This window comes from Melopsittacus undulatus, chromosome 9 (genome assembly GCF_012275295.1).
Source record: "Melopsittacus undulatus isolate bMelUnd1 chromosome 9, bMelUnd1.mat.Z, whole genome shotgun sequence".
NCBI lineage: Eukaryota > Metazoa > Chordata > Aves > Psittaciformes > Psittaculidae > Melopsittacus > Melopsittacus undulatus.
The window spans coordinates 11,846,229-11,871,825 of record NC_047535.1 but is presented as its reverse complement, the minus strand read 5'-3'; the positions used below and the strand labels follow the sequence as shown (position 1 = coordinate 11,871,825).

Genomic DNA, 25,597 nt, shown 5'->3' with positions numbered 1-25,597 from the left:
GAAGGAAACAGCTCGGATTAGGAGCATGCTAATTAAGGTATTAATACAGCCTTACTTGGTAAAGAGACAGCGCTGCAATTACAATTAAATTCCTCCTGGGCCTAAGAACCAGGAAGATAAGTTGCAGCAAGACTCAAAGATGGGGAATTCATGGAGGGAAGGAAGCAACAGCAATGCAACTCTTCAGTGCTCTCTGGGGTCCCAACTCCTTCAGTCAGCTTTACCCACTCAAAACCATACGAACAAGAGCTTGGAGTACTCTTCTCAGCTCTAAACCTCAGCAAGGCTCTGCTCTTGGTGGGAGCTCCTACAAGGTGAAGCTGTAGCAAAGAACATTAAAAAAAGCATCTGAAGTGCCAGCCTACAGAGGCCGTTATTAGTTTGAGGCATATTTTTAGGGTTTGCTTTTTCCCTGAGGGTTTTCAGCAGTAACACTGCCAGCTCTGCAGTCAAGAACTTACTGGCTTTGCTAGAAGAGAAATGCTGTAGCATAGATCTAATTTTCAGACTCTGGCTGCATCACTGCTCATTTATTCTGGACCCAAAGAAGCATTGCTGTGGAGCCTCCCAGCCCAAGCCAGGGCTCCTCGGCTTCACACCAGTTACTGAAATGAAGCCTCTCATTCAAACACAGATCAACATTTACCATCATTTTAAGAAGGGGCAAAGCTCAAAAGTGAAGCTGTCAGCTTGATGTAGATATTAAAGGGTGCTGTTGCCTGCAGAATCCAAGCAGACAGGCACCACTAGAGGATTTTGGGCTAGGTTCTCTGGACCTTATTAACAGTAAAAAGGGGCAGCCTAAGAAAATCTGCATCAAATTTTATTTAATCTGCATAATTCATGGTGTAGCTTGGCCCTATTTCAGCAACAAGAAATGTGTCCTGGTGCCATCGAGTCCATTGCCATGGTGAACTGCAGGAGCTCCACAAATATCACCACTAGAACTGTAAATACTTCTGAAGGGCACTGCCAACAAAAGAGATTGATTGAGGAAAAGGTATCTTTTGTTTGGGCACTCAAACTTGAGGTTTCTAATGGCAAGGAATTGTGTCAGCAGAGGACTGAAAAGGTCAAACAAAGCCACAGTGCTGTGGAGCGGTCTGCTGTAGATGAGCAGTTCTGGGTTCAAAGAGTGCAGGATGAAAAGCCAGAGGCAGAGCAGGGGTCTGTTTAAACCATGATCAGTTTAATGCAATTAGTGTATGAAATCCCATCAAAACAAGTTACTGCTCAGTGGCATTAAACAAGAACAGCACATTAAGTGAAGAAAATCCAGGCACGACACGTGCAACTTCTCCTTTGGAGAAAAAGCGGTGTCTTACAGTGAAAGCTGCTGTAAGCAGAAATCTTCTGAGCTTGCTTAAAAGCTTTGGACTTGCTGGTGAGCTATTTGGCTTTGAGTTCATGTAAAAGGCCCCACTCTACCACTGCTCTCATGGAAAGGTTATCACCCCAATACATACACTGATCACTGCACTGGAATCCACAGGCAAATTCTGCTATTTCAGCAGTGTGATGTCTTGGAAAACATTCAAGCTGTGCAGAGTGAAAGCCCAGCATTGCATTTTGGAGATTAAAGCATCGCACTGGAATGAGAGCAAATGCAGACATCAAAGCTAAGAACTCAACTTTGCTTCCACCATGCTCAGAACGGCCACACAACTCCAGCCCCGGTTTCCCCAAGGTGCTAAAGCTCTCTCTGCTCCTGTGGGCTGCCACCAAAAGGGACTGTCCCATCCCCACTCCACCCTCACCCGTCCTGCTGCCTCCCTGGGCTCACGTGGCTGAGCAATAAACTGAAACGACCCAAAGGGTTTGCTTGAGCTTGAACACAAGAATCATAGAATCATGGACTGGTTTGGGTTGAGAGGGATCTTAAAGCTCATTCAGTTCCAACCCCCTCCCACAGGCAGGGAAACATTCCATTAGAGGAGGTTGCTCCAAGTCCCCAGCACCAAACAGCAGGACCACTGCTCTTCAAGAAAGCTTCATTTGAGCTCTATTAAGACCAGGGAACTACACCTTTCAGCATATTTTCATGCAAGAGCAAGCATTCTGTATGATACAAGTAGTGCTGTCTTGCTGCCACAGGCTTTACAGCACGACTAACAGCTCTGATAACTTGTCAGACATCCAGGATACTCCAACAAGCCACACTAGTCTAGGCCTCAGACATACAAGTCACACAAAGACTCCAAAGCCTTTTAGAGGACCTGTTATGAAATGGCAACTGGCAGAGAGATGCCAATCAAAGGTTATGCCCAAGGGAAATCGGATTTTGCAGCATCTGTTACACATGCAAAGCGGAAACCATCTGCTGTGGCAGAGAATATGTATTGATGCTCTGTATATGAGCATTGTGAGAGGCTATGAATAAACCTCAAGCAACAGCAAGCAGCCCAAAATACACTCAAGGAGGGATAAGGTACCAAGAGCAGGAAGCTACATGTGGCACCTACATCAGTGGAGGTGCAAAAGCCAAGTCCCTGTACACTAAATCACCAGGACATAGCACAACCTGTGAAAAGTGAACAGCAGTGGTAGCTCCTGAATCACCAGTTTTTATTTGCTCCCATGAGAAACTGGTTTCCACTGCCCTTAGATATGGTGTGGCCAAATAGAGAGAAGCTGATGTCTGCAACTTCAAGAGGAAGAATTACAGAAGAACTTCACAACCCCTCTTCATGCAGGCTTCTGCTGCAAAGAGGAGACACTTGAGGAACCGCAGATCAGATACTGTGAGCAGCAAGAACTATTCCTCATAGAAATGAATGCAGAGACACGACAGCAGCATGAGTGTACAACAAGTTCTGTGTGATTTTAAAGGGCTGATGAATGGGACGTAGATTGTCACAAAATTCTCATTCAGAGCAGAAAGTTTATTTTTACAAATGACAGCACACAAAATGACACCATCACCAGCACAAATAGCAACTGTGCGAGTGCGGAACATCCATAGCTAAAATTAAACATGTTCCAAACAAATTAAACAAATTGCTTTAGAGTAGTCAACCCATTTGGGCTGATTACACTAATGAGGATCTACCCTTCTCTTAATTTTCAAATCCAAATAAAATCCTGGCTCAAAGAGAAGCTTTGCTATCAGCATCAACTGGGCCAAGGTCTCATCTTTTAACCTATTCAAACATACCCCAGGATAGTGGGTTTAAATCTACCCGAGTATGCTGGTGCACAGGTTACATCTATGAACTGGGATTCAAAAGGCTCATTTGAACTTGCAGATTTCTAAATAATCTGCTTCAAAAGTAGAAAGAGGGGAGGAAAGTTAAGATAGGCTTGTTACTTGGAATAAAGTTATCCTAAAGGTCTTTGCATACGTTTCAGGTGTCTTATTTCAAAGTAGGACTGCAAAAGCTTTTCAATACAGCCCTCCACCTTCAACATTAACTGGAGGAGTTTGGGGAACAACAGAAATTTGAGGTGATGGAGAATATTTTCTCTTGTTTCTTATGAGAAAACACCCAGCAGTTGAGATGCAAAGGAGAAAAGGCAACTTCTAACTCCAGCACTAACTCACTTGCAGCAGGAAGGTGGAAGAGGTGATGGCATAGGGACCACCACAGTCTTGCTAACCACTCAAAGACTTTAGAAACCTTGAACTGCTATCAGATTAGGAAAACAACCTAAAAATAGTAAGCTGACCCAATGCACATATGAAAACATGCACATACAGAAAGAGGGTTAGAGCACTAACCCTCTTAGTGGTGACTAAAATTGGTGACTGTGCTTGGAGGATAGTAGGTGCTGTGACAGCTCCCTTCCCACTGCTCTGATAGACATAATGGAGATAACCAATCTGCTTAGGAATCATGAGTGCTTTCAGCCTGGCTTATGACTGTAAAGCTCCTCAATAATTTCCTTGCTTTCCCGAGCTGTGATACTGTGGTTTGAAAGCCTTTAGCTTTCTCTCACCTGAAGAGGGTGAAGAGCAACTGGACCTGCCCAGAGCATCTGGCAGCATCCAACCACCTCCTGCCTGCTTCCCTGCAGTGCTGCCTGGGCGGTAGCTGGGTCACTATTGGCTTTGGCTCCCCTGGGAGAAGGGGCTCCCAACAGAACATCACTGAACAAGAACCAGTCACAAAGCCCTGCAAGGCAAGCAGCATAGAGGGCTGCTATAGCAGCCGGTAGATAAGCCACCTCCTCAAACCCTGACCAGCCTTTGTGCTGGCTTTCTCTGCTCCAAGCCCCATTTATTATCTCCTCCATAACTGCTCACCCTATTCCAGATGGTTCCTCAGAGCCCTTTTACAGAGCCATCATGAGCTCCTCTTATTCATGCTCCTCTTATTCATGCTCCCCCCAAACATCCTCCTGCTCCATTTGCTCCAACTGCTGCCAGACACTTGGCTCTCCACTGCGAGCTTTCCACATCTTCTTCCTGCTCCTGGTGGGCAGTGAATCATCTCGCTTCTAGCAAATGCTAAATGCTCTGGTGTCACTGCCCAGCAGAAGTAGCTGTGGCAGGACCTTCTGTCAGTAGGTGAAAAGGGTGCAGAGCCGCTGCTGAGATGGAAGAGAAGCAGATAAAGGTGCCTCCCTGCCCTTGGACATGGGAAAGGCACAGATCAGACACTCTTTGAACCCAAGAGGTACTAGGAAATAAAGCAAGGGAGAACATCACTAGCTGGATTTATACCTTCTCCCCTGATGATGGCAGAGCAAGGCAAGCTTTTAATGGGAAGGGATGATACTTGGTACACAATGGTACAACAGTTGCATACAAGCCATGAGTAGACAGAGCTACTGTCACCTCCAATGAGTCTGCAAGTAAAACGTGGATTCCACACAGATTCCAAGACTCCAGCTTCCCTCAAGAAACCCAGCATGTTTCGTGCATCTTCTCAGAATATGCAGGACGTAGTGAATCCCTGCTGTGTTTTGAGTAACTTGTTAGTATCTGAATCTGCAGAAAAAAAAAGGTATGGGAAAAGGAACAGAAGAAAAACAGACATAGGAGGGACAGAAGGAAGAACATATTTGTTCTTGCTGCTGGGAAAAATCCAAACGATCTGATTTTTACTTCAGTTGCAGAAAAAACAACTGTCATGATCGCTGTGCTATTAGAATGGGTGGCATTTGGCTTTCCTTGAGCTGCACAAGCTGCTTTCCTGACAGAAACAGAGCCCTGGCTTGACTCTATTAATTACTCTTCAGATACACAATGAAAGCAGCAGTTGAAGAGAAGGCACCAAGAGGATGTTCACATTTGTATTCATAAAACTAGAAAGAAAAGTACTGGGAGGGGAATCAGCCCTCATGGAAAGGCCAAGCTGTAGGAAGACTTCCAGAATCTTGGAAATGTACTCAGAAACACCCATTCACAGGCAGTTTTTTAGCTGTAGTGAGTAAAGTACAGTCAAGTGAAATTGGTTCAATCCTTGACAAAGATGAAAGAATAAAGCACACCACAGTAAATGGCTTTTTTGGCAAGTTTCGGGAAACTGAATTCCCATTTCTAGGGCTCAAGGGAAATGAGTGTACTCAATTCTCCACATTACTGTTGGATTTTGTATCAATATACCCTCTGCAGCAATCTCTTGTTCAGTGACAATGGCAGCTGGCACATAACACAACACCTGAAGAGAAGGATCAAACCAGTATATAATTTTAGAAGAGCTATTTTAAACCACCCCAAAAAGTTCTAGCTTAAGTTCTATCTTAATTATGTTCCTTTTCCACACACAACCTGCGGCACAAGGACAAGGGTGGAAGAAAATGCCAAAAGGTTTCATTTCACTGCAGTATTCCTCTTTGCTCCCTGCATTTCTTTGTGCACTTACATAGTGCCTATTTTTTTGCTGAAAGGCATGAGAAGCTCTAAAGCTGCAGTTGTTTTAACTTCTTGAGGGCTAAGTGAGTGGTTATGGCAGCCTATTGAATGGGCTTTGACCAAAAATCACATTGTGAACCACCTCCGCGATCAGCTTCGTTGTTTGAAGGCAAATAATGCTCCACACATCACCTCCATGCTGCTCAACCTCCCAGGCATTAACTGCAGTCGGGATCATGGCTCCTGCATGCCTGACCTAGCAAGAAGTGACCTTCTTGCTCCCTGACAATGTTCAAGGCCAGGTTGGACGGCTTGGAGCTCTAGTGCAAAGTGTCCCTGCCCATGGCAGGGGTTGGAACTGGATGAATTTTAAGGTCGTTTCAACCCAAACCACTCTGGGATTCTATAAAGAAAGATGTATTCTCCTGCTTCTGCCATGCTGCAGGTCACTGGGTCAGAGGAGTTTTGCACCTCAGTGCAAAGCCAGAGCACATCTGTGATGGCCAACTAGGTTCTGCTGGTTAATACCAAAGAGAAATTGTTTCCTCTTGGCTGCGCAATTCTTGCACTGGGTCAGCTCTACCTGCTGAAAGGGAATCAAGCAGCAGATTTTGGCTGCTCCATTTAGGTAAGAGAAGTTCAGATGACTGAGGGTACGCTCAGTGGCTGCATTTTTGTTTTCTTTGAGAACAAGTCATGCATGTTAATGATGTTACAGGTAAAATCTACAGAGAGCTTAAGAAAAACCAAGAGCAGAACTTCCCAGTGCTCAGAAGCACACAAAGTAACTCCAGAAGCACTGCCAAGGAAGAGGCTACCTCCTGGCAGATGAAAACTGCTAAGAAAGCAGCAATACCAAAAGATTTCTGCTGAATCTCTCCTCTGCTGTCCAGAGACACATTTTAATCTGATCCCACCAAGTCACAGGTGGCCCCTGCCCTTCATCAGCTCATCTCCATTGGAGACTGTCGGCTGGAGGCACAGCACTTCTGGCTCCCTACTTCCTCCCCACAGCACACCAGAAATCTATAGCACAAGCTAAGTGATACTTCAAGATTACAGTGTGCAGGGCAGCTGCAAAACAGGGTGAAACTGCTGTGCTGATAATGCAGAGAGAATGTGACAGCTTGAATTACAGCTCAGCTGCAACCCACGTCTCTGTGCAGTGATCAGGAGTTGTTCTAGCCAGGATGGCACAGCAACATAAGACAAAATGAAGGGCTATGAAGATGCTGGAAGGGCTGGAGCAGCTCTGCTCTGGAGCCAGGCTGAGAGAGCTGGGCTGGGGCAGCCTGGACAAGAGAAGGCTCCTGAAGGGGAGACCTGAGAGCAGCTCCAGTGCCTAAAGGGGCTGCAGGAAACCTGGAGAGGGGCTTGGGACAAGGGCCTGGAGGGACAGGCTAAGGGGAATGACTTTAACCTGCCAGAACAGGGGAGACTGAGATGAGCTCTTAGGCAGAAGCTCTTCCCTGTGAGGGTGCTGAGGCGCTGGCACAGGGTGCCCAGAGAAGCTGTGGCTGCCCCATCCCTGGCAGTGTTCAAGGCCAGGTTGGACACAGGGGCTTGGAGCAAGCTGCTCTAGTGGAAGGTGTCCCTGCCTGTGGCAGGGGTTGGAGCTGGATGAGCTTTAAGGTCCCTTCAACCCAAACCAGTCTGGGATTCTATGAAAACTGGCACATACAGACAGTATCCATCATTGGTCCAACAGCATTTCCTTTTTGGATGACAGATCAGATTGGTCCAATTTTGCCAGATAAAGCAGACAATGATATCGGACACCCAGCCTCTGCTTTGGGTGCTCACAAGCAAGGTGATGATCAGCCATGCTCAGGCAGCTGCCCAGCTTCTGCACACCAGAAGTGTGGGACAATGTGGGTGGTGTTCCTGGCAGCAGAACCGCATGCACCACCCCCAGCTGTGCTGAGACCCTCTTTGTGTGCAGCTCATCCCCACAACACTTGTGCTGGTCCTACTGGGAGGGCAGCTGGGTAGCCAGAATGCTTTGTGCTGCTGTCAAAGCTGCTTTAGCATCAGCACAGGACCCAGCAGGAGTGTGGATTAAAAAGTTATGAGATGGACATTTCCTCCTGCAATAGCATCAAACTAGTAAGTGATGGATGCTGATAGCTAGGCACATGTAAACTCTCCATAAGTCATGGGATTGGCGTTCATCAGTCCTGTAACTATTGTAGTGTTTGAGGGAAAAAAGGGGTTTTTCAGAAAATGGTCCTTCCAGCCTGATGGAAAACCTCAAAATTCTTCTTATCACAGGAGAACCTCCTGCAAAGCCAAAGTTCAGAGATGCTAAACAAGATACTACCTTCCAGGTATCATCTATTTATTTCACCTTAAGATGTCTGAGCAGGAGAACAGAGGAAAAATTGCTGCTTTCAGACAGAAACATTATTACACAACTGCAGGGCAATGCTTGCTGAGAAGTTCTTCTGGCAAAGCTGGAGCCGTTACAGATCCAGGGGCAGAGTCGATGGCTTATCTTTTAGAGATAGGAAGAGGTTTTTGAATAGCAGGCAGGGCACAGCTCAGAAATGCAGGCTCCAAACCCATTTAACAGCTGGTCTGGGAGGCGGGCACCCCTCATACCAGAACTTCACTTGCGTCAAACCTCCCTGGCACAGCTCAAACATTTCTCTCTTTAAGGTGACAAGCACCTTAAAAACCTTCAGCCTGCACAGGGTGCTTCTGGTGCTTAGAATGCACAGGCAAAATGGATCCTACTAAATCAGGCACCCACCTTCCCAAAGGGAATCGGCTTTGAATCAAAGCAGCACTCAGCACCTGACACATCAGTCCTCCAGGAAAAGAAGCAACTCCTACAGCTTGAGAACTCAATTAGTTTCTAAGTGCAGCATCCCAACAGCTTGAAAGGAAGAGCTAGGGAAGTGGGACAAGCAGAACAGCAAGGCTAGCTGGTTGCTACATCCTTATTAATGAACATGGCGCTAATTGCCAAACTGGGGTTTTCATTCAGTTCCATTCCTAAATCTCAAAGTTTATCTTCAAACACTGAGTATTTTCATCTCTTCGCTCAAATGCCTCACTCAAAGTCCCGGGCACAACCTGGGCTGCTCACAAGCATGAGTGATTCCAGCTCAAGGTTTGCTCAAAGCACCAACAGCAGCACAGAGACCATGAGTGAATGGTCCATCCCCCTCCTCAAGTCCAGCTGGATCCTTAGAGGCGCTGGGCGAGAGGCACATCACACAACCCGTTGTCTATTCAAGAACCCAACAAGGCATCTGGGATGATTCCATGAGTCTGACTGCTATAGATCTATGACCACCACCGCACAGCATACCAGGCTTCAAGGCAAGTGTCTGCAGGAAAGGCATTTTCTAGCTTCTCAGCATCCTGCCATTCCCAGTGTTGCTGGGTTTGGATCTGTGATTACTGCAGTGACTACCGGAAGAGTAAGAGGTGCATGGGGACCTTCTGAAGTATAAAAAGGAAACTGCCCCAATCTCATATTCAAATATTGATGGCCTTGCCTTAAAAGCATCTGATAGCTTCCAATTGATGAGGCCTAAATATAGCCCAAGGAAGTAAAAACTTCTGCTGTTAAAAGAGATGCTGAAATGTGCACATTCAGGAAGACCTTCCTAACAAGGGAACTGCCACATTAAAAACCCCAACTATTTTTAGATAGCAAAATATTATTCTCTCGAGATGAGCAGCAAGCAAGCTCTGGAAGCAGGCAGGCATTAGCTGGGTGTGTTACACTCATCCACTATGGTTTATTTTGCAATTCAGAAGCTCTGAAGTTTGAGAACCCTCAAGTTCAGGAGTTTGTTGGACCACCCTGACTTTCTGATGAAGCTGCTGCTCACGTTCTTTAAAGGTGCAACAAAATGTGAGGGGACCTGCCAAGTGCTGCACTTTCTGTTTAACAAGGTGTTGTGGTTTAAGCCCAGTCAACCATGCAGCTCACTCGCTCCCTCTCCTACTTCTTTCCCCTGCTCCTGGAGGGTGGGGAGGAGAATCGAAAGAACGTAACTCCCACGGGTTGAGATAAGAGCAGTCCAGTAACTAAGGTATAACACAAACCACTGCTGCTACCACCAATAATAATAATGAGAAGGGAAATAACAAGGAAAGAGAATACAGCCGCTCACCACCTGCCGACCGATACCCAGTCTGACCCAAGCAGCGATCTAGCCTTTGAGGTAACTGCCCCGAGTTTATACACTGGGCATGACATGTTGTGGTATGCAATACCTCTTTCGCTAGTTTGGGTCAGGTGTCCTGTCGCTGCTTCCTCCCGGCTTCCCCTCCTCCCTGGCAGAGCATGAGACTTAGGAAGTCCTTGGTCAGAGAAAACATTTGAGCAGTAACTAAAAATATCGGTGTTACCAGCGCTGTTCCCAGGCCGAAAGTAAAAAACACAGCACTGCAACAGCTACTAAGAAGGAGAAAAATGACTGCTACAGCTGAACCCAGGACACAAGGCCAGTTCAGACAACTGAAACCACATCTCCTTGCTGAGGCATCTCAAACCTATTGCACATTTCTTTGCAAGGTTTGATAATGAAGGGAGGTATTTCTTGCTGTTAGAAAATTAACCCAATGACTTAAATCGAGTGCATGGGTCTATTGCAGGGAGGTAGGGAAATCACAGAATAACAAAATGGTTTGGGCTGCAAAGGACCGTGAGATCATCCAGTTCCAACCCCTTGCCATGGGTAGGGATACTTCACACTAGAACATGTCACCCAAGGCTCCGTCCAACCTGGCCTTGAACACTGCCAAGGATGGAGCATTCACCACATCTCTGGGCACCCTGTGCCAGCGCCTCAGCACCCTCACAATAAAAAACTTCTTCCCTGTGTCCAACCTGAACTTCCCCTGTTTCAGTTTAAATCCATCACCCCTTGTCCTATTGCTACAGTCCCTGATGAAGAGTCCCTCTCCAGCATCCTTGTAGCCCCCTTCAGACACTGGAAGCTGAGGTCTCCACACAGTTTCTCCTCTCCAAGCTCAACAGCCACAACTTTCTCAGCCTATCTTCATACAAGAGGTACTCCAGCTCATCCTCTTGGCCTCCTCTAGACTTGCTCCAGCAGCATCATGTCCTTCTTATGCTGGGGACACCAGAAGTTTATGTGACCCAAAGGCACAGTTGCTTTCCAAGCAAATGGATGTCAGTTTTGTATTACATTGTACAGGGAAGTCACTTATTACAGTTACTGAACACTTACATTCTAAAATATTTCTAAATAATTCACAAGGAGGCTGCAGTGTTCATCCAGAGTGCTTTAGCATGACAGGTCAATACTGTCCTGGGGTGCACCAGGAGAAGCGTGGCAGCAGGTCAAGGGAAGTGATTCCTCCCCCTTTTCTCAGCCCTGCTGAGGCCACATCTGGAGTACTGTGTCCACTGCTGGGCTCCTCAGCACAAGAGATAAGGAGCTACTGGAGAGGATCCAGCAGAGGCCACAAGGATGCTCAGTGGTCTGCAGCATCTCTCTTATGAGGAGAGATTGCAGGAGCTGGGCCTGGTTAGTCTAGAGAAGAGCAGACTGAGAGAGGAACTCATCAATGCAGATCAGTACCCCAAAGGTGGGTGCCAGGAGGATGATGCCAGACTCTTTCCAGGGGTGCTCAGTGACAGGACTCATAGCAATGGCCATGAACTAAAACACAACAAGTTTCACCTCAACACAAGGAAGAACTTCTTTCCATCACGGAGCGGCAGAGCCCTGGCACAGGCTGCCCAGGGGGGCTGTGCAGTCTCTGTCTCTGGACACATCCCAAACCCACATGGACATGCTCCTGTGGGACCTGCACTGGGTGGCCCTGCCTTGGCAGGGGGTTGGACTGGATGATCTGCAGAGGGCACTTCCAATCCTGATGGTTCTGTGATTCTGTGACAGCTACGAACAACTTTCTGCACAATGAAGCAGGACACAAACACACTTCAGGCAATGGCCATGTGTCACTCCATGCCAGCACAACTTGCTTTGGGGCACAGAGGGGCAATCTCCACCCAGCACCTTTCTCATGCCCCAGACCAGCACCATGCTGTGGGGTGAACTGCTGGGATAACTCCTGGCCAGTGTTTCCATCAAGGTGCCAAATACGAGTGGGATCTCTGAAGATTAAAGTGACCACAGCAATGGCTAATGCGTATGTTTGCAGTCCTTACTCCTTAATTAAACAGGGGTGGAGACATCTTTCCTTAACCCTCACTTATGTGGCTTCAAGTTACTCCAGCTCCCTTGGGGAAAAGCACTGTGCACAGCAAGTTACTCATGAAATAGCTGGTGTTGGCAGCACGCTCCACCATGGTGACTTGTTTACATCCATCCATAGAACAAGTCTTACCACACTGACCCCCACCTAATTGTTACGTGACTGACAGCATTGATGCAACCAGCATGGAAAGAATTTCTTTATAAAGGACAGGGGTACCAAGCATGCAGCAGGTCACAGAATCATAGAATCCCAGACTTGTTTGGGTTCAAAGGACCTTAAGTTTATCCATTTTCAACCCCCTGCTGTGGGCAGGGCACCTCACACTAGACCATGTCACCCTAGGCTCTGTCCAACCTGGCTTTGAACACTGCCAGGATGGGGCAGCCACAGCTTCTCTGGGCACCCTGTGTCAGTGCCTCAGCGCGCTCACAGGAAAGAACTTCTGCCTTGTATCTAACCTGAATTTCCCCTGTTTCAGTTTAAACCCATCACACCTTGTCCTATCACTACAAAAAGTAATCATGAGTAAAGCAAGAGCAACACAGAAAGAGAAAAATACGCTCAACATAGGCTATCCCCAAAAGCAAACTCAATATGCAGCATGGAGTAGCAGACAGCTCAGCTACACTGAAAAATATATATGCAAATATCAAGTAGACTATGTAAAAGGCTCAGTTATTTATACCCCCTTCATTTCCCTTGGTCCTACTTCCTGACAAGTAAACAGACTGCTTCGCTCCAGCAAGTTGTGCAACAGAAAGAGGTCCTGAAGTAAACACACAGACTCCACACTTCATTAGAGGTGAACTTGTTTACAGAGCAAGAATTCAAACAAAACCACAGCATCCGTCAATATTCTATATGTAACGACATCCCCCCACTCAGTATGTTCTGCTCGTACGTTGTGACTCGGCTCTCGTGTGGGCTGGGGAGGACAGAAATGATCTTGGTTTCCTGGGATTCTCCCATGTGTCAGGCTTCTCTCCTGTTCTCCCACCAAGACACCATAGAGGCTCATTATGTTTACATCCACTCGCCAGTGTCACCCACCCATCCTGGGGACAAGCACTGGCTCCAGAGCTACTGCATGAAACAGTGCGTGTTGACACCCGGCTGCTCTGAATACCCTGTGCCAAGGTGGGACTGGGAAGGAGCGGGGGAAGGCAATGACTCATCTGCCCGCTGAGACTAAAATAAACTACTACTGAATCAAAAATGCACGACTCCTTCACTCTGTGTGCATAGGCAGAAGCTGTCACTACGTGAAATCTCCGTCACCATCTCAGCGCAGCCAAAAGGAACCTGAAAACAAGCAGTACTCCATCTTACCTTCCAAAGGCAAAGCTTACAGGGAAGGCATCACATAGGGGAGAGATGACAGAGATGGTTTGAAATGTAGTAACCAAAGAAATCATTCCTGTACATCTCCCAGTCACTGCTGCAAAGTCAACACTTCCCAGGTCCATGGTGAATTATTTATTTGTGTGGAAGCACAGGATTAAAGAACAGTTTCCTGATGGTGTGGAGATGTTTTCAGCCATGGTCACATCTTGAGAGAGGAACAGGGCTCAGTGATGCATTAATGGTCATGCAGCAGTGGTCTCCCTGTCCTCCAGAAAAGGCTTAAGGTTTGGGGGGGGCAAACATACTTTCATGGGGAAAACAAACAGCTAAAGCTTTGCAAGTATCAATGCAGCAGACATATTTGCCTCACCTTCTCAGCAAGGTTTATAGGGACAACTCTGGTTTTCCTCGTACCACCAGCATAGCTGGAGAGTAAAAGAAAAAGCTTTTGGACAAACCTTGCCTTAAAGTCTCATCATTTAGCTTCCATTTCCATTGGGAGGCTCTGCAGACACAAATATGTGAGCTCCACTGGATATGACAGCAGCTGGATGAGGAGAAGCATCAGCTTTATGCCTGCAGAGACAGGTGCCCACAGCACATGAAGCAACAGGGAGGGGCTCCATGGGCTCTGCTGCTGTGCCCCAGTTGCAGACAGCTTTGTCACACTGCTCTTCCCTGGAACACAACAGCTCTCCACAAGTGCTCACAAACAGGGTCTGCAGCTTCCCTTTGGCAAAGGGATGTTGAAGACTTTGCAGACAAGAGGTGTACTTACGGCACAGAGGTCCCCTACAGCAGGAAACATGGCACTGTCTAAAGCTTAAAAGGCTTCACAAATTTCAAACCCATTTATGTTTTCTACTACAGCTGAGAGCAGTAGGAGCCACCCTTGGCATGCCAGGCTGGAGCAGTACTGCACACAGCTCCCGTGGCCAGCCCGCATCCTGATGAGGGCAGTCAGTCAACAGGAGAGGCCAGTATCACTGCAACCCAAACGAGCTGCTTGGGATATCAGTGTATGCAAAAGGATGTGTAGGATCTGCTGCAGATCACAGCCAAAAATCCAAATGATGGGATGGGCAGAGATAAAAGCACAGCCATGTACTCCTTACTCCTGTAAGCCCACATGATGCGTAAGAAAAAGCAGCTCAAGCCAAAGGCTGCTGAAGAGCAAGAAACACAGATTAGGAAATATGGACACTGCTTGCTGCTAAAAGAGGAGTTTCCAATAAAAACTTTGTTTCCCCTGGGAAGCCTACAAAGTTTAACCTCAAGGAAAGGTGAGAATGGGGAATCAGCCTCAAAACAAACAGACCATTCCTGCTGAAGGTGCTCAAGTGAGGTCAATAAGCAAAAGAACCCACAAGACAAAACCAACACAACTGCTAAGACCTCAGTGTGCCACCAGCAGGACCCAGCTGCTAAAGGTGGCCAGATGGGCCTGGCAGAGCTCCTGCAAACTGTGGGAATGGCTTTATTCTCCCCAAATCAAGTAGGAGGGTCCTGGGATGCTGCTAGGTAAGTAGGGGGCAGTTTGAGCAAAGCTAAGGCTTTGCCTTTTGGTACACTGCCCAGGAACCATCACAGGCGACGGAGCTGGGTCCGCTCAACCACGATCACAGGAACTCAGTTTTGCTCTGCCAACACAAGCTTCCGCACCCCAGGGATAGAGATTTCACTTACAGGGAATCAGACACTCAAATGTCAGCCAGTGGTGGAGATGGAGCTCCTGCTCCACATGCCATCCTGCAAGCTGTAGGACCTGATTATTCAAGAGTTTTTATGAATGATGAGAAGCCAAGCTTTTACTCCACAAACTTCAAGTACAGGGGACAAATGACATGCCCAAGTGACTAATCCTACACTGGAAACATGCTGGAGACTTTAACTGCTTCTGGCAGCCCTAGGAGATGCAAAAGCATCCTGTCAAGTGGGAGGGGGAACTCCTTTTGTCCCCGAGGTATGCAAGCAGAAGGTTGAAGTAGCTGTACAAAGCGAAGGGAAGCCCAAAAGCCCAGAAACCAGCCTTGGGGAGGAGGAGAATGCCTGGAACCTCAGAGGCCATCGAGCAAGAGCTTAATTTTGGGGAATACCCATCACACTTGGGCTTCATGTGGGTAGCTGTGCTACTCATATTCAGATCCAGGCACTGACTGTGCCACCACCACCAAAGCAAGATCCTGGGGAGAGCCCAGGCAAAGATAGATCACTTTTGTCAGGATGTTTGTGTGTGCTCACATGGGTTTTATGACAACAAGCAATGCAACCAGTGTGCACAACTAGTGAGACTGTTAAAAACTGCTCCAGTTATCCTAGTCAGCAAAAAGATGGTATCCCAGACTATCTGAAACCTAATGGAAATCTCATCCTTTCCTGAGACACCCTATGGACTGACCATCAGGTCTGTGGCTCCATGCCTGAGGTTTGGGTTTTTTCAGTCTCCCTGCCTACATTAAGGTAAAGAGTCACACACTATTTTAGGTTATTAAATATTTAATTCCACAGCGAGACAGAAGAACCCAGCAGATGGTCACTGTGCAGCAGGTCCGTGCCTCCTCTCTTATATGGGGGGAGGGTAGAAAAGTTCAACAAAGAATCATGAAAACCCATTTCTGTAAGTGAACATTCCCACATTTAGAGGGACAAGGTAGGAAATTAGAAGGGAGCTACCAGTTTCTCTTACTACAGAGAGGCATTGAAACATCACACATAGCATTGATTACTTGCAGAAGTGCATCAGAGGCGTCTGTTAGTTGGTTACTTCTGACCCAGGACTATCTGTTAGATACTTCTAAATCCATCTGACTTATCCACTAGTATTATCTGAAAAGCACCAAAAAGAGCTACACTCCTGCAGTTTAGGTTCCTTCATCAAACTTTTTACTGCTCCAGAGTATCTTAATCTAGTGTGAAATATGTCTTAAGATGTATGAGACACAAGAAATCTAGTCTTCTCCTCAGATAATCCAAGCTGACTTGTGATCTTCAGCTGAGCCTGAAGCTGGTGCTGATGGGAAGTAACAGAAGCAACTTGGGTACCTTGTCAGAAAGTCTTTAAACATCAATGCTGATGGAGCGTGTGGCACAGGAAGCCCTGGAGCAGACACAAAAGGCAGAGGCAGCCACCACACAGCTGTGCTGCTTCTTCTGTTCATGTGGAAACATCACACATGGAACCTCACCCCAGGAATTAACTTCTGTCAGAGCCTTGAATTACTGGACTCTGCTACTCACTTCAACTACACAAACCTAGACTGAGTAGCTTAAAAAAAAGGACTAATTGAACTAGGTTTTGATGTTGGCAACAAGTGAAGCAGGTCACTGACACCAACACATAACCTGCAGGCACTGAACTGTAGAATTCTTCTAGAACTTGGAGGCAAAAGCCCTCCAAAAGTCTTCTGTGCAATATACTGCAGGACCAGACTCCAAAGGCAGCAGTACAGAGCTGGCTGCAAATTTCTCTCCAAAAGCAGCACTTGCTGACCAGTGTGATGGAACACTCCACACCTCCTCAACACCACTGGGGATTCTGCAGGGGTTTGGATGCACAAAATCTTTAAGGTCCGGAGACTGGAGGCTGCACTTCTGAATCTGGGATGTTTAAAGCAAGTAATGATGAAGTCTTCTGCAGCTTTTAGCAGCCAAGTCTATTCTCTTGGAAGGCTGAAGACCATAGAAGTGTCTCTCCAGGCCAGTGCCACCTTCACATGGTCACATCCAGTCTCATACTAAATATGAAATATCTTTTTTGATAGCTACCCTACAAGAAGGTCCCTCCTCAGAATCACAGAATCAACCAGGTTGGAAAAGCCCTTTCAGCTCATCCAGTCCAACCATTCCCAGCACTGCCCAGGCCACCCCTAACCCATGGCACTGAGGCCTCGTCTCCACGCTGTGTGAACACTTGCAGGGCCAGTGACTGCAGCCCTGCCTTGGGCAGCCTGTTCCAATGCCTGAGCACCTTCTGGGGAAGGAATTGTTCCTCAGCTCCATCTAAACCTGCCCTGGTGCAGCTTGAGGCTGTGGCCAAGCAGACTTGATCCATGGCCAAGCAGGCTGGTCCTTTCCAACCTAAGTTTGCCTATGATTAGTATCCAAGAGTTTAAAAATGTTTATTCTGAACATCCAGGAAAAAGGAAATCACCATTAAAATTGTTCTGTTCAGGAAAAGTACTAATTTTCCTTCCAATGCTGCAGGTGATGACAATTTTGACATAGCAAAGCTGCTGACTGAGACCATCTGGTTGTAGGTGCAGCTGAAGGCAGCAGTTGCACTAACAAGAGGACCACGATGCTCCTGTGGCGTTACAGCAACGCTGTTACTAGTCCTACTTTTTAGGCTGACAGTAGGAGGTTTGCAGTCAGCCACGTTATTTGGCAAGATGAACTGGCACATGTACTGAACAGTATGTCACAGGCAACACTACTGTTGTTCTCTGAGTCATACACACCAGGGCTTTGGACACTTTCAGTCTTCATTTGGAGAGTCTAGAATAATTTCAAGAACCAGTCCTGATTACTGGAAGTTCAAGGCTGTCTGTTCAAGCAGTTCTAGGCAAGAACCATTAACAACGTCCCTGTGAACAGAACCATCTATTTCCCCAAAGTCAGCACATGTTTAACACCAATCTGTTTTCACAGACAGCCTTCCCCTCATTCTCCATGTGGTGTGCAGACTCCAAGTCAAGTCTCCCTGGTCCTGGCAGTCTGACTCCACCAAAATTTATTCTGCTCAGCTTCCAAGTTTCATGGAGAGACGAGATGTGGCTCACATTCTCCACCCGAGCTCCTGGCCTACTGCCCGTTGTTGTAGCAAAGCTGTAGCCCAATAGCTCCTAATGGCATTCAACAGATTATCAGAGCTGGGTTGGTGATGCCCACAGGACCACACAAAGAGAGAAATAAAAGTAATGTTGTTCATGAGGCTTCTCAAGAACCTGTTGACAAATACTGGCAAAAAGGCCTGACAGTCAGCAACTCCTCCAGAATGAAGGGAAATGAGACTCTGAACACAAGATGTCCATGTCTGATGGCAGAATACTCAGAAATACTTCCATTAGCATGTGCAGCATTAGATAGGGCAGAAATGCTCTGCGTGGGTAAATGCTGTAGGATGATCAGAGAGCTGGACTAGCTCTGCTCTGGAGCCAGGCTGAGAGAGCTGGGCTGGGGCAGCCTGGACAAGAGAAGGCTCCTGAAGGGGAGACCTGAGAGCAGCTCCAGTGCCTAAAGGGGCTGCAGGAAACCTGGAGAGGGGCTTTGGACAAGGGCCTGTAGGGACAGGCCAAGGAGAATGGCTTTAACCTGCCAGAACAGGGGAGACTGAGATGAGCTCTTAGGCAGAAGCTCTTCCCTGTGAGGGTGCTGAGGTGCTGGCACAGGGTGCCCAGAGAAGCTGTGGCTGCCCCATCCCTGGCAGTGTTCAAGGCCAGGTTGGACACAGGGGCTTGGAGCAAGCTGCTCTAGTGGAAGGTGTCCCTGCCTGTGGCAGGGGTTGGAACTGGATGAGCTTTAAGCTCCCGTCAACCCAAACCACTCTGGGATTCTACAATGAAAAGTTAAGATTCATTAGGAACAGGAGGAAGCCAAAACAAAGCCAGGGCTTCAACATTTATCAGTTTTAAAACTCCTCAGTAACATCTTTAAAGAGTGGTAAAAAGCCAACAGATAAGAAAAAAGATTGGTTTTCATTCATGAGACATCCACAGGGTATCACAGAGATGACAAGCACCAACAGAACTCTAGGAAGAAGCAAAGAACAGAATTAAGTGTATCACTTATCCTGTGAACCTACATTTGAGTTACTACATGGGTGTCAGCAGAAATGCCCTCAGTCTCAAAAACACAGGGAACTGGAATTAAGTGGCAGCATCAACCCATCAGGGGCTTTGTACACAGCACCAGAATACAAAATACACAGAAACGAATCTTATCACAGTAGACAAATTCTGCTTAAAAAACAATAACAACAATATTTCATGTTTCCAATGGTGACAACTTACTTGATGCCCACATCCCAGATTCTGCACCCTATAAGGAGCAAAGAAGTGACAATATGTAGAGCGCAATAGCACCCAGTCTCCAGAGGATGAGCTACACAAAACTATGGACCTGATTAGAAGAATTAATTGGAACAAGCAGAAAGGAAAAATGCAAGAGGACTGCGCAGGCACTGCACATCACGAGCTCAGAGCAGACAGATCACTCATTCTGTTCAACTCTGTATTTGGTAATATGTGAGCATATCCAGGGAAAACAGGAAAAATAAAATCAGAAGAAAGTGTAAAGAGAAATACAGTAATGTAAGAAGCTTGCTAAAGCCCAAGGTCACTATATAGTCAAAGCACAGAGGAGCACAGAAGGTCTTTACTACAGGGACTTCCTTGTGAAGTGGGTAGTCAAGGCTGTGGAAAACCTTGGCATGAGAAATAGCACATGCTAAAAGGTTTAAAAAGCAATCCTGTATTCAGGGAAGAAAAATCCAAACACAATTAGACACAAGCTCAAAATCCATATTAGGGAAATCAGGGAGCTTGCAGGACTTACCCTGTTACACTCTTCTCAGATCTGCTGTAGGCTGTGGTCACAGAGAGGACACTGAGCCCATGGACTTATGGACATTTATGATTTAGTATCAGGTTTTTCTTAGAAAAGCTCTATACTTCTTACACAATTTCCTAGATTTAAGACACCTTTTAGAAGTCTGTCATTCTACACACAAACAGCTTTCCACCTATTGACAACTCCTGTGTTTCACAAGGACACACTGATGGGTATTTCCTGTACCAGTCAATCCTCAAACTTGAGTTTCTAGGTCCGCATAATTACCCAGCATCAGTATCATGCTATTCTGACCAAATATCTTCCAAAACTTGTGTGAGGCTGAAATAATCTGCCCAGATCAGTAAGCTCGAGTCAGAGTTACACATCAAATATGATGGTAATGTTTGATTTAATAAAGAAACAGCAAACTTTCTATAAGCTTAAGGTTTACTTACCCGCACTTCCAAGTTGTTTGTAAAACCTGTATTCTAAATGAAGCTGTGGTGCACGTGATTTTATTGGTTCCTAAAACAGAAGATAAAAAACAAAAACTGTTAAAATCAGTTTGTCTGAATAAAGTTCTATACTTGAAGATTTGTACAGAATACTTCATGGTTCAACATAAACCACACCAGACTGGAAGTCTAACAACAGAGGTGGCAAGCATCAACAGAATGCATCATTAGACATCATTTAAATAAGCAGAGAACAAATAGCAACAAGACTCACACTCTGGAGGAGAAATAACTTCCTCATTTAATACAAAGCTCATTCAAGAATCATTCAACAAAGCTCCTGGTCCTTGAAGAATGACCCTGGCCATTGGTAGGAGGAAAGCCAAGGCTGAAAAAGATCAAGTCCCAGGTTCACCTTGTGGATTGTTCTTGCTCACATTATTTTTGATGGTCACCTGCCTGTATTTTTGTAAAACCCTGAGTCATGTATCTGTGCTCTAAGTCAGACCACAGCTGTACAAACATCCGACCCTGCTCTCAGCGAGCACTGCAGTGCAGGCAGTCTTCCCCCTCGGTAGCAGGTGTCAGTCAAACATCTCAAAGCACTCAAGAATATTCTGGTTTGATACAGAGAATGAAAACAATGGGTAAGTCTGCAATGCACCCCAAACATTACATTTCTCAGCTGTTAATCATCTGCACTTTATGCACAACACTTAATGCCTATGATCCCTGAAAGTGTTAAAAAAAAGAGGTTTGAGTAATCACACTTTCAATAAAGCTGTGCACTTGCAACAGGCAGTAACACGGATTCACCTACTGCCCAGCATCTTTGACACAGAAGCTAATACTGGCCTCAGGTTTTGTTTGGATGTTGCTTATTTCCTTGCTTTTGAGAAAAATAAATGCTCCATGCTCAGAACTACATAAAATTCATACAATGGTACCAAGATCAGCCTGAATTTCAAAAACCTACCAAACAACCCTCTATTTGATGAACACACCATCTAGCAGCTTGCCGGTAACAGAGCCCAAGACCAACATGAAAAGAAGTCCTTTCATGATTCACATCAACTCCTGTGAGTTGGAGGAAAAGCATCTTCATAGAATCACAAGATGGTTTGGGCTGGAAAGGACCTTAAAGCTCATCCAATTCCAACTCCCTGGCATGGGCAGTGACACCTTCCACTAGAGCAGGCTGCTCTTAGACATAGTCTGAGCCAACATCTTCAATACTGTGGAATAACTCTTCTGTCTACATGGGAGGACACAAAGGCTTTAGTTTATCTACTTTGTCTTGTTTCATCTCTGCTCTGCACTGGAAGACTAATGTCCACATTTGGTGTCACGTCCACATTAAAGACTTCTTTTTAAGTTGGAAGAACAGTTTTTGTACAGGAATTTAGGCAATTTCCCTTCCAGCCAAGCTGTTCTTCACCAGCTCAAGTCAAATGCTCCTGACTGCTTCTCAACTTTCTGATGTTTACAAGCTTCAGAAGTCAAATATGACCAACTACTTAGAAAACAATGATGAAAACTGTCTGAAGGCAAAGCTGAACTTGTATTGAAAGCAAATACAAAGCAACACAAAACCAAGTTTGCTATAAATCACATTTAAATTAAGGTAATTGTTGATGGTGACTTGAGGGAGAGTTTACAGACACCTGCTGTATCAGGATTTAGGGCAACAGGAACTCAGCCTTTCAGTGAATAGTTTATTTATCCAAATAAACTATGTGGAGAAAGGTAGAAGGATAAAGGTAGAAGGATTAATGTATCATGATGTGAGTTTGCTAGTGACAAAACAGGTAAAGTAAGCCCAAGCCACTTCTGCATCAGGAGCTGCTGGAGCCAGCACTCTGGATGCTTGCCAGAGCGGTGGCAGCTTCCAGGAAGATCATACCAGAACAGATGGTTGTCCTGTAGGCCAAGGGCTTAAGGCTGCTGGCAGATGTTGTGTTTGTAGCAAAAATAACTGAATTGCTACTGCCTAACATGCAAAATCCACAGCTTGAACAAACAGCATCATGTTGTTGAAGGGTTTCCGCGTGGTACCTGCACTCAGGCTGCATCTGTATGTTAATGGTTTCATGCTGGGAAGATATTCCTCCTACGTGCAACTCAGTATTAAAACCTTCAGAAGATTAAACCAGCAAATGAGGTATTTCAGAAGACAAACTCCTCCATGAACAAATAACGTTCAGATGAAGAGCAGAATGAGAACTGATATGGTGACACCACACAAATCACACCACCAGCACTATTCACCATCACTAGCACAATCCTCACCCCCAAAGAGAAACCATGAGACATTAGCACTGCATTTCACAGCACTTTCTGATCAGCTTTTTGGCATCCATCACACAGTTCTCTCATTTTCCAGCTTTAACATCATGACAGGCAGCAGAAATAGCTGAGACAGCGGGGCTGCCGTTGCAGAAGATGAACTCACACAGCTTGAAGGACTTGGAGCAGAGTTTTGACTTGGTCCAACAATAAAGATAAAAGAAAACACTGCTTTCAAGTACACTGAAAGCAGCTACTCTACCAATACACCACAAAGTATTTGAGCATAATTTACAAGGAACAGGGTGCCCAGAGAAGCTGTGGCTGTGCCACTCCTGGCAGTGCTCAAGGCCAGGTTGGACAGGGCTTGGAACAACCTGCTCTAGTGGGAGGTGTCCCTGCCTGTGACACAGGGATAGTACTACACAGTCTTTAAAGTTCCTTTCAACCCAAACCATCCTGCGAGTCTATGGTAAAGAAAATTACAGTTAAGTACACATGTAAGAGAAGGGTATTTGATGCTGAGGATGTTCAGTAATTTTTACTTCTGGGGAATATGGACCCAGGCTCCCCATTTCTTCTGCTGTTCCCTCATTCATCTTCTCAAAAGGGAGCAGGTATGTGGGTGCCTGGATGGCCACTGGATGGCAATTCCAGTCCTTCAAACACGAAGGACCAGAAATTTTTAAGCATGAATCATAAGAGGGCAAAGAAAACTGGAGTGTGCTGCACTCCAGTGCTTTAACATTCAGCCATTTGGGGAGGGGGGGGTGGGGGGGGTGGAGAGAGAGAAAGAATTCTACCAGAAAAAAATAGGTAAGATTAATGCAGCAATAAGGTCACGTCATTCAGTTCTGCCATATGGCGACTTAAAGGTTTCAGGGCACTGGGAGGTGTCACTGCAGGTGATCTTTGGAGAGAAACAAGCATCCTTTGGACTAATAAAGCTGTATTTTTTCCTGTATTATTCATCCCTTAGGCCTTCTAATGCTATAACTTCGTGGCATTATCTTTGAAAGCAAATTAGAAACCTTGTTGGTTCAATAAAATACCTCAACTGTGCACAAAGCATTTCCTATTGTCAGGTCTACCTAAAAAGCAAGCAAACAGCAGCCCTTCTTCCTGATGTGCATCTGTATCAAGGACATCCTAAGCTCCAATGCAGGCATTCACTTATTTATTTTAGGGAATATCTTCTGACGTTTGCCAACAAGCTTGAAAACAAGTCCCTGCTACAAAGCCCTAATTATGCTTCATCTACTATGTATTGTAAAAAGCCAATGTTACAGATATAAAGACTGTGGCACTGGAACATGACTGGAATTAATGTACCAAGTCCACCCTGATCTCCTCTAACCTGAATGAATCCTGTCACTTTGCCAAACATCGGTTGAGCAAACAAGCATGTGTGCTGCTAATATTAAATGGCATTACAACTTGAACATCAGCTTCTAGGGTTTGGGTCTCTGATTAAGGAGCAGACAAATGCAAAAAGAGGACATCAGCTGAAAACCCCAGGAGACCAATGAGGGTCTTGGTTTACAGATAGAAGAAGTTAATGCACAAACACAAACTACTGGGCTATAATTCTATAAATCCAGAAGAGCTACAAGTTTGAGTTTCCCTATCCCCTAGACTCCTACTTCAAACCACTGACCACAGTGCCTTCATGCCCTGAAGCAGTCTTCAGTACAAGACTCCTTACCTGGACCACTTGCTCAACTTCAAAACCATGGAGCAGCACGGTGCACAGTGACACAATTCCAACCAAATGCTCCAACAACAGCCCATCTAGAGAGAGGGAAGGGTCCAGAGAACTAGCAGAGTCTCAAACAGAAAGGCTCAACCCGGAGAGTGGGAAGAGGTGGCCAGCCCGCAACCTGTGCCATTCACTGGGCCCTGGCAGCCAGCCTGGGAAGAGGAACAAGGCTCTCACACTGGCATAGAACAGCTACAGACCACTTAGGTACCAACAACATTCAGCAGGTGGAGGGATGGATTCTTTCCTTGCTTTCAGCATTCTCAAGAATTTCTCTTAGAATCACAGAACCACACGGTTCTGCACCACGGGCAGGGACTCCTCACACTAGACCATGTCGCCCAAGGCTCTGTCCAACCTGGCCTTGAACACTGCAGGGATGGTGTGGGCCCAGCTTCTCTGGGCACTCTGCACCAGCACCTCATCACCCTCACAGGGAAGAAATTCTGCCTTAGATCTCACCTGAACTTCCCCTGTTTCAGTTTAAATCCATCACCTCTTGTCCTGTCTCTACAGTCCCTAATGAATAGTCCCTCTCCAGCATCTTTGTAGCCCCCTTCAGACACTGGAAGCTGCTCTGAGGTCTTCAAGAAGCTTCTCTTTTCCAGGCTGAACAGCCACAATTTTCTCAGCTTATCTCCATACAGGACGTGCTCCAGCCTCTAATATTCCTTTGTGGCCTCCTCTGGACTTGCTTCAACAGGTCCATGTCCTTCTTATGCTGAGGACACCAGAATTCCCCACAGTACTCGTTTAAATCAGTTATTTTAGCTGAGGGTGAGAGCAGCATTAAGCCCAAAGTGAGGAAGCTGCTTTTTGTCTCAATTTCTAACATTAAGTACAAGTAATTTAAGAACACCTGCAGATTTACTTACCAGCTTGATCGCTACATATTCATTGGTGTAGAGATTTTTACCTGCAAAGGGAAAAGAGAAATTCTTTTAGTTCCACATTCAATGCTTGCAGGTAGAGACACAAAGCAGAAGAGTGTCACTGATGGCAAAGAGCTTTTTCTCAGTTCCCTGCTGAAGTTCATGCCTTTAGCAAAGTGTAAGCCTCAAAATAATGAGTTGCAGCAGCTCACCAGGGCAGGTAAACACTATCTTTCCTTCAGCATAAGGTAATCATGTTTTATGGTAGCACTTATGTTCGATGCAAGCATTGGAGGAGGTATCCCAGACACATTAGGTTTTATTA

At 46.0% G+C, this 25,597-nt stretch overlaps 1 protein-coding gene across 6 annotated transcripts in view; it reads right to left on the bottom strand.

Moving 5' to 3' along the window:
- The window catches only part of CSNK1G1 (casein kinase 1 gamma 1), a 107,581-nt gene that overhangs the window by 32,618 nt on the left and 49,366 nt on the right, over positions 1-25,597 (bottom strand). For all 6 annotated transcript variants that reach the window (XM_034065988.1, XM_034065989.1, XM_031043204.2 and 3 more), the window contains exons 4-5: positions 25,276-25,316; positions 20,356-20,425 (exon numbers count right to left, since the gene is read on the bottom strand). In XM_034065988.1, the coding sequence (XP_033921879.1) occupies positions 20,356-20,425; positions 25,276-25,316 (111 nt within the window). The remainder of the gene's footprint in view (positions 1-20,355; positions 20,426-25,275; positions 25,317-25,597) is intronic.